Genomic DNA, 9,449 nt, shown 5'->3' with positions numbered 1-9,449 from the left:
CTGCTTTGGTAAGTCCTCCTATATACAAGCACATTCTTTTGGTACATGAATCCTCTACTTTGTTAAGTCCTCCCATGTATAAGCACATTATTTTGGTACATGGATCCTCTACTTTGGTAAGTCCTCCCATGTATAAGCACATTATTTTGGTACATGGATCCTCTGCTTTGGTAAGTCCTCCTATATATAAGCACATTATTTTGGTACATGAATCCTCTACCTTGTTAAGTCCTCCCATGTATAAGCACATTATTTTGGTACATGGATCCTCTGCTTTGGTAAGTCTACCTATATATAAGCACATTCTTTTGGTACATGAATCCTCTACTTTGATAAATCCTCCCATGTATAAGCACATTATTTTGGTACACGAATCCTCTACTTTGGTAAGTCCTCCCATGTATAAGCACATTATTTTGGTACATGAATCCTCTACTTTGGTAAGTCCTCCTATATATAAGCACATTATTTTGGTACATGGATCCTCTGCTTTGGTAAGTCCTCCTATATATAAGCACATTATTTTGGTACATGAATCCTCTACTTTGGTAAGTCCTCCCATATATAAGCACATTATTTTATTACATGGATCCTCTGCTTTGGTAAGTCCTCCTATCTATAAGCACATTATTTTGGTACATGAATCCTCTACTTTGGTAAGTCCTCCCATATATAAGCACATTATTTCAAACTTCTAAGAACATGTTAAAAATAATAAATATTCATACCTTTGGATTTGAATGTTGTGACAGAGATTTATCAGTAGAAATGGGGGGGGGGGATACAAACAACCAAGGTGTTCCCTGACACTCTGAGAGATTGATTATAAAAGACAATTTTGGGTGTAAACTGAATAAAATTTTTTTATGTACTCGGCTCTAATTTAAGGTTCTGGAGCACCGACTCCAGGTTAATCATAGATTCTAGTTTAACCCAAGATTTCTAGCATAATATCTTATGTAAGCGGTGTAATAATATCACTTTATTTACCAACGGTATTCACTACCGGTATTTGTGTTTGGCAAGGACCACTATCACTCATTTTTTTAAGATTAATTAATTCCTTTTCCACTAGCATGAAGAAATTTGATATTTTAAAACTCATTTATTTTCTTAACAGCATGAATTCATATACTTCTATCAACATAAAAAAATAATGTATAATATTCAAAATTAGTTTATTTTCCAAGCAGCTAGCAACATGTTAAAAATGACGAATTTCTGAACCAATCAATTAATTGACATGAAAATAAATAATTCAAAATTAATTATTTACTTTTATTTACCTATGATAGTCAGAATACAGATAGTTATATGTGTATCTCCAATATTGTACAATTACATTATTAGATAAATATTTAACTCATTATTTTTCAGCACACTTATAGCTGGAATTCTACCATTTGGTGCGATGTTTATTGAACTGTTCTTCATTTTCACTGTAAGTTAAAGAATTTTATGTAACATTCACAAATATTATGTTAAAGATGTATAGTAAAGTTGACAACATTGTTATGTGTGGATTTTAAATCTTTGTTACTATAGTTTTACACTCAAATCATGTAATTTAAAAGTTAAAACTATTTTTTTAAAAGTTGTACTTCATAAGATTGTGATCTACCAAAATATATGGAACTTAAATCTTCATTTCTATGACACTCGTACAATCATTTTAGTTAATAGTTTTGTTTTGAGTTTACTTAATGATTATAAACATTTTGTATTACAACTAACAGCTTTTACCGTAAGGAAGAATATTTTTTAAAACAGGTACGATGTTTTAGTCACTGGTGTGATTACAGGTTTTAATGGTAAAGAATGTTTTAGTATTTAAATCAACATTCTAACAATTTATTTAAATTAGCAAATCAATAGTGGCTACTTATGCATATCAATTTGTGTGAATTGACAGATTATTTATTTATAGCTGAAGACAAAAAACAAAGAGTGAATACATATGAGTGTATGTGGAGTATGTTGTGTCAAAGATAAAACTAGGAATGTCTGGGGAAATAACGTTGAAAGACGTATAGAGATTTGCTTGGGTAAATTAAAATTTATAGTTTGATTTTATTAATAAGGCTTCTCTGATTCTTCTTCTGTTAATGTCACGTTCATGTTTTAGTGACACTCTGTTCTGAAAAACTGTGGTTATTTTTGTTCATGGACTTGGGAAGGGTGTTTTTGGTGTTATTTTAATCCAATGTTCACATTACGTCCTGTTTCACCTACATAAAAGGCTGAGCAATTGTTACACTTTATTTTGTAAATATTTCCTGGTGTTTAAAAAAAAACTATCTTTGAAAACATTGCAGGAAAGTAATAATATAACTGAATCAATAGCAACTTATCTCAAGAAGAATCTCCATCTAATTCATCACAGAACAATGAACAACTGAAACAAATATCCAACATTCCAAAAACTTCGTAGATGAATTTAGTGGAAAAAACTTTTAAAATGCTAAACAATAAGAAGCCTAGGAAACAAAATTTGACATCAACAGAAAAAAAAAAGGCCTAAAAATTCATTAAAACAACAAAGAGCTGATAAAGGATATTCTATCTAACGAACAGTATGATTCGTTAATAGTAAATATATTGAATGATACTTCTATTTGGTAAAACTATGACCTTAACGCAACATACAACAAAAAAATTAAGAAAGCTACAAGATGTTATTATAACACTTTAAACTACAACCTTGGTAAATACTTTAACTAGATTTCAGAACCTTATGTTTCCAAACTAAGCATCTAATTAAAAACACTTCACACCTTCCACAACACTTACATAGTTTAAACAACAACGTCATTATGTCTAGCTTTGATGGCGTAAGCCTATTCCCTCAAACCCCTTGTCAATACAACTTACTTCAGAAATCATCTCGCAAGACCCTAAAAAGAGAATCAACATAAAACAGTAACACCTAATTGAACTGTTACAATTAGCTACAATACGTAGATTCATACTTCCTTCAGTTACAAAGACATGACATGAGAAATACATTATCAGGTACTCTGGTCACTCGTTTCTTGCATCACATAGAACAACATGCCTTAAACATTTCCATATATAAGCCTACATTTTGGCTTAGATTTGTGGCTTTACTTGTCAAGATGAACAAACAAAATTCCTTTAACACAAAGACGTACTATTTACAGTTGAAAATAAAAATAACTACATCCTAATGTTTTTAAATGTTAACATCACATGAATCCCCCATGAATTCACTACTAACATTCTTAGCAAAAAACACATAAAGGAGAAATTACACAAACTGATTTTCTAATCATGTAATCCACCAGAAGTTAGACACTCTAAAGAGCCTCCTAAATTTATCATACATTATATGCACCACAGTAAACATTGATGAAGAAGTTGCACACTCAAAAAACATTCCATAAAACAGAGAAAACTAAACAGTTACATTACATGGAAGATATTAAGATACTTGTATCTGAAATCTGGAAATGGCTAGCATGTAAATATAAGCTTAACATAATGAATATATTAATTTTAACCCCTGGAATGAAAGTTAAACACGTTAAAAAAGCTATATAACAAACCCAACCCACCAGCAAATATTTACAAAATAAAGTCAGTACTAAAACATGAATATGATAGTAACAGAAGAAGAAGAAGAATCGGAGAAGCCTTATTAATAAAATCAAACATTCCCTCAATTATCCAGATATCGAGGCACATCTCTATATGTCTTTCATCATTATTTCCCAAGACATTCCTAATCTTATACAGATCTTTTACACAACTTTTCACATACTCATATTTATTCACTTTTTTTCTATTCAGCTATAAACAAATAATCTATGCGTAAGTAGCCACTATCAATTCTCTAACTTAAATACAGATTGTTGAATGTTGACTTAAGTACAAATAACCTACTCTACAATTAAAACCTGTGTACTTGAGACATTGTACCAGTAACTGAAATTTATTATTACCTATTTTAAAAAGCATTCGTCCATAACTCTCAAATCTGTAACTTGCGTGATGAAATAAAACTCATCTTATATTTGGTCAAACAAACCTGTGTTTATCATAGAAAATCTATAGATTTATTTATTTCACATACTTACTCTTCATTTAGTTGAATATCTGCAGATAAAACTGAGATACCCTAATTGGTTTTAAGATCCTCTTGAGTTCAACCATGTTTTATTTAGTCAGTCACTGTAATAGTTGGTGCTAACAAACTCTAAACATAGAGGGAAAACATGTGGTGACGGACCCAAAAATACTATAAATATAGAGAAAACATGTGGTGGTGGACCCAAAAATATTATAAATATAGAGAAAACATGCTGTGGTGGACCCAAAAATACTATAAATATAGAGAAAACATGTGGTGATGGACCAAAAATATTATAAATATAGAGAAAACATGCTGTGGTGGACCCAAAAATACTATAAATATAGAGAAAACATGTGATGGTGGTGGACCAAAAATATTATAAATATAGAGAAAACATGCTGTGGTGGACTCAAAAATACTATAAATATAGAGAAAACATGTGGTGGTGGACCCAAAAATACTATAAATATAGAGAAAACATGTGGTGATGGACCAAAAATATTATAAATATAGAGAAAACATGCTGTGGTGGACCCAAAAATACTATAAATATAGAGAAAACATGTGGTGGTGGACCAAGAAACATTACATGTAAAGATAAAAACATCCAGTGTTTTCAATGGTTTCAGTAGCAAAGAAAAAAACAGCCTTTTTAATTTTTGTTAATTTATATAGAAAATAAAATGTGTAAAAGACCATTCCTACTGACTGTATTGTTAGTTTTATATAGAAATAAATCTTGTGTTATAGAACATTCTGGTTAATTTACTCGATCGAAATCTTAAAAAAATGATATTGCAACAAATATTTCATTGTTCTTTTCATAATGAATATATTTCTTGTTTTCCAGGCCATTTGGGAAAACCAGTTTTACTACCTGTTTGGATTTCTTTTTCTTGTCTTCATCATTCTTATCATCTCTTGTTCCCAGATATCCATTGTAATGGTATACTTCCAGCTTTGTGGAGAGGTGGGTTTATCATATGAATCTCTAAATATCTACACATTTTGTAGTGTTTTGTCTAGAGGTAATTGTAATAAGTGTTTCATAACTAAAATTATTTTATTGGCAAATGTGTGAAGTGTTTTAAGAGTTTCACATACAAAATAATTTCATAAGTACTAATTTATTAAATGATAAAGCATGTGTACAATGAATAACTAGCTTCGTTGGGTTTACAAAACTTCAGCTAAAAAGTTATCATTTCGGTAACTTGTGAGACTTCAAGACTGATGTTTTTCACATGAGACTTGGATAGTTAGAATAATTGAAAACAGTAATAATTAGAAATACTAATTTCAATTTGTTGATTATTTTTGTGGCATTAATGTTTTAATCATAGTTTTGATTGATCAGTTATTTTACATGACATTAAACATTATAACTGAAACCCATAGGTAATTGTTATTCATCCAGCTCTGTTGTATGATGTAATTCTGTTAATAAATATTAATCATTAATCTCAGCATAAAACTTATTAAGAGTTCAAAAACTTGTTTATGCAATTGTTAAAACTAATGTTAGTCCACATGTTCTATTACTAAATGCAGTGTAAAGCTAGTCCACATGTTCCACTGTTAGGTTGCAGGGAAAAATTACAGTCATAACTTCAAAAAAAGTTATGCTTCACTTGGGATACCGTGTACAGCTTTGGTTAGACTTCACTTGGAATACTGTGTACAGTTTTGGTTAGGCTTCACTTGGAATACAGTGTACAGTTTTGATTAGGCTTCACTTGGAATACTGTATACAGTTTTGGTCTTCTTATTTAAGAAAAGATATTTTCTTATTGAAAAGGGCTACTAGGATAATCCTGTGGATGGAAGGGTTATTTCATAGGGATAAGATAAAGATCTCTTAATTTATTTTCTCTTGACAAAAGAGCAGTGAAAAGAGGTGATCTTACTGAAGTTGAATAGCTTATTTAAGGAATCAATAGAATTAAAGTCTCTGATTTTTTTATATTATATTCTAAACATAATAGCTTGAGAGAATACAAGTTTAAGGTTGAAAAAGACAGACCAGACTCCAGTTAAGACAGTTTTATTTTTCTAACAGGATGGTTAGTTTATGGAATGAGTTTCATTTAATACTAGTGTAGGCCCAAACTTTATAGGAGTTGATGAAAAATAAAAGGTGGGCAAGAACAATCTTGAAGGACCAAATAGTCCTTTGTGGTTCGTATGTTATCTTGGATCTGTTATGCTTTTATCTTTCCACACATAGAACTGTGTTTGCAAGCATAATCTCATGTATTTATATTAACATAAAACCTAATTATCATTAGGCCTGTTACAAACAGAAATTTTATAATTGTAGCAAGTGTTCTGTAACTAGTTGTTTTATTGGTAAATCTAAAATTATACCCAAACTTCTATTCAAAGTATAAAGTGTTTCAACAGTTTTACATGCACACAAAAAACAGATACTAAAGAGTTTTAATTTTTGTTGGTAAACCCTGTACTAATCACAGTGTAATGTGTTTCAGGACTATCACTGGTGGTGGAGATCATTCATCGTATCTGGTGGATCAGCAGTTTATGTCTTTGCATATGCCGTCTTTTACTTTTGGACCAAAGTATGTTATATTTCATTATCTTTCACTCACTTTCAATAGAATCCCTTCGTTAAATTTCTTCTTTTTTATTTTCATAATTAAGCCAACAACTAGCAGTGTGACCTATGGTCTTGTGTAAAAATTTTGTGCTGTAATACACTGTAAAATATTCATCTTTCAGCAATCACCATTTCTGTCTTCTTGGAATATCATCATCATTTAATTTAACATATCTAACTTGATACCTTATTATAATTATGGTTAAGTTTACCAATAAACCTTCGTGTTTTAGTGGTTAAGGTGAGTTTAGTAACGAATACCCTGCATGGACAATTTGTGGGAAGGATGCTACTTCTATACACTTCAAGCAGTCATCATCATGACCTGTTACAAGATTGTGGGAAGGATGCTACCTCTGTACACTTGAAGCAGTCTTCATCGTGACCTGTTACAGGATTGTGGGAAGGATGCTTCTTCTGTACACTTGAAGCAGTTGTCATCATGACCTGTTACAAGATTGTAGGATGGATACTTCTTCTGTACACTTCAAGCAGTCTTCATCATGACCTGTTACAAGATTGTGGGAAGGATGCTACTTCTGTACACTTGAAGCAGTCGTCATCATGACCTGTTACAAGATTGTGGGAAGGATGCTACTTCTGTACACTTGAAGCAGTCGTCATTGTGACCTGTTAGAGGATTGTGGGAAGGATGCTACTTCTGTACACTTGAAGCAGTCTTCATTGTGACCTGTTAGAGGATTGTGGGAAGGATGCTACTTCTGTACACTTGAAGCAGTCTTCATCGTGACCTGTTAGAGGATTGTGGGAAGGATGCTAATTCTGTACACTTGAAGCAGTCTTCATCATGACCTCTTACAGGATTGTGGGAAGGATGCTACTTCTGTACACTTGAAGCAGTCTTCATCATGACCTGTTAGAGGATTGTGGGAAGGATGCTACTTCTGTACACTTCAAGCAGTCTTCATCATTCCTTCATTCATTAATAAGCTTACCTTACGTACTGTTTATATGTTAACTCTTGTTTTAAAGCAGTAATTTCTTGATTTTTTGTTTAGTACATTCACCAAAAGCCTAATATGATAATATAATTTTTCATCTGCTTTTGTCTCTTATCAGTTGGAGATCACCGAGTTCATACCAACGCTCCTGTACTTTGGTTATACTCTGTTGATGGTGTTCACATACTGGATGTTGACTGGAACTATTGGGTTTTACGCTGCTTATGCGTTCATTAGAAAGATTTATGCAGCTGTGAAAATTGACTAATGTATGATCTTAGTTCGTAAAACAAGAATTAGAAAATTGTGAACATAGTTAGATTTAAGAAAAAATTTGAAGTGGTGATTTTTTTTTTTTAATGCACTCATGGATGGGCATTGTGAAATGGACACTGTCTTTTGTTTTCTTTTGTACAAGTTATTTAAACAAGTTCTTTTGTTCATTTTTTGTAATTTGCTTTCTTGACCCACCTTTTCGAAAACGTGATGAATTTGTTTTACACTGAGCAGGATGTCTGATATTTCTAAAACATAAAGAACTTACACATCTTCTTTATATATTGCTGTATAATGGAAATTGTCAAGAAAACTCAAGAATTTGTCATCCACTTTGAAGTTAAAGATAATTCTGTTGGGTTATTGGTGTATATTTTATAACATATTTAAACGTACATTCTGTATACAACAATAGCTCAAACGAGGTGATATATTGATATCTTATTTTACATACTTTGTTGTTTGTTTCTTTTCTGCATTTCATTCATTTTGTAAAATGAGGATTTTTGAGCTCATTACTAGTTCTGTTTTGTCAGAGTGAGGAGAAAGTGTATTTCTGTTAGCTTTATACGAAGGTAAAGTGTTCAGTTTTGTTCTGTAAAGGAGACAAAGCTTTCGTGAATAATAAAGTGGATGAGGTTTGTAAATCAACTTAGATAAAGTATTTGAACTGTACAATTTTCAACTGTAAGGAGTGGTTTGTTTTTTTTCATTATTTTTTTTTTCAGTTGTGTCTGATGTTTATCAGAAAAATATTTTGATCACTTAGTTTTTTGTGCATCTGTTGGATGGTAATTATAACAAAAGTTTGTACAAAAGTCAGGTTTTGGGCTACTTTGAAACATTAAAAAATCCATTGAAATTTATGACCTGGATTGTTGTTTTTCACTACATTTTAGACAGGTCTTTTGTGTCAAACCTAGTTACACGCAGTATTACCACATGAATATGTTCAAGTTTTTCTTTAACTTCTTTTTTTTATCACATTGGTAGTTAATCCACAAATGATTAGCTTGTGTGCTTATCATTCCCTACTTGTGGGATCTACATAATGTATTATCTTTAATTGTATTTTGTTTTATTTTCTATGTGAAATACATAGGAAACACCAGCAGTAATTTGTGAGACTGTTACCTATGTTATTAGGGATCCTGTAACAACAAAGTCATGAACCTACAAATAACTTGGTGTATCAGTCATTTAGAAAAATCTGTTATATTTGGACTCCATCCATAATTCTAGGGTTAACATACCATGCAGAAAAGTTATTTCTCTCATGAGTGACTTAATCTGTTTCCACAGTTGGTTGTTTTATAGGCTTAAAACATTTGGGATATAACAACCCCTAAATAAGGCAATGCTTTTTAATTTAAAGAACAGATTATAAGATATGCAAGTGGTTTTAAAATAATTTGTCTTGTTGTTGGCTGTTGTCATCCTGTATTCATAAAGAGTCACACTGGTTTTCAGTTTACATCACATACAGTTCTTTATAACTGTT

The 9,449-nt window shown here is 31.3% G+C and overlaps 1 protein-coding gene across 1 annotated transcript in view; it reads left to right on the top strand.

The window, feature by feature from the left end:
• LOC106471010 (transmembrane 9 superfamily member 4-like) overlaps nt 1–8,814 on the top strand; it is a 16,356-nt gene extending 7,542 nt beyond the window's left edge. The window contains exons 3-6 of the mRNA XM_013931596.2: nt 1,378–1,441; nt 4,944–5,063; nt 6,583–6,672; nt 7,791–8,814. Coding sequence (XP_013787050.1) covers nt 1,378–1,441; nt 4,944–5,063; nt 6,583–6,672; nt 7,791–7,940 — 424 coding nt within the window. The 3' untranslated portion in view covers nt 7,941–8,814. The remainder of the gene's footprint in view (nt 1–1,377; nt 1,442–4,943; nt 5,064–6,582; nt 6,673–7,790) is intronic.
• The last annotated feature ends 635 nt before the right edge of the window (nt 8,815–9,449 follow it).

The sequence above is a fragment of the Limulus polyphemus genome, unplaced genomic scaffold (genome assembly GCF_000517525.1).
Source record: "Limulus polyphemus unplaced genomic scaffold, Limulus_polyphemus-2.1.2 Scaffold4352, whole genome shotgun sequence".
Classification (NCBI taxonomy): domain Eukaryota; kingdom Metazoa; phylum Arthropoda; class Merostomata; order Xiphosura; family Limulidae; genus Limulus; species Limulus polyphemus.
The sequence above is the reverse complement of the archived record's forward strand: the minus strand, read 5'-3'. Positions and strand labels throughout refer to the sequence as shown.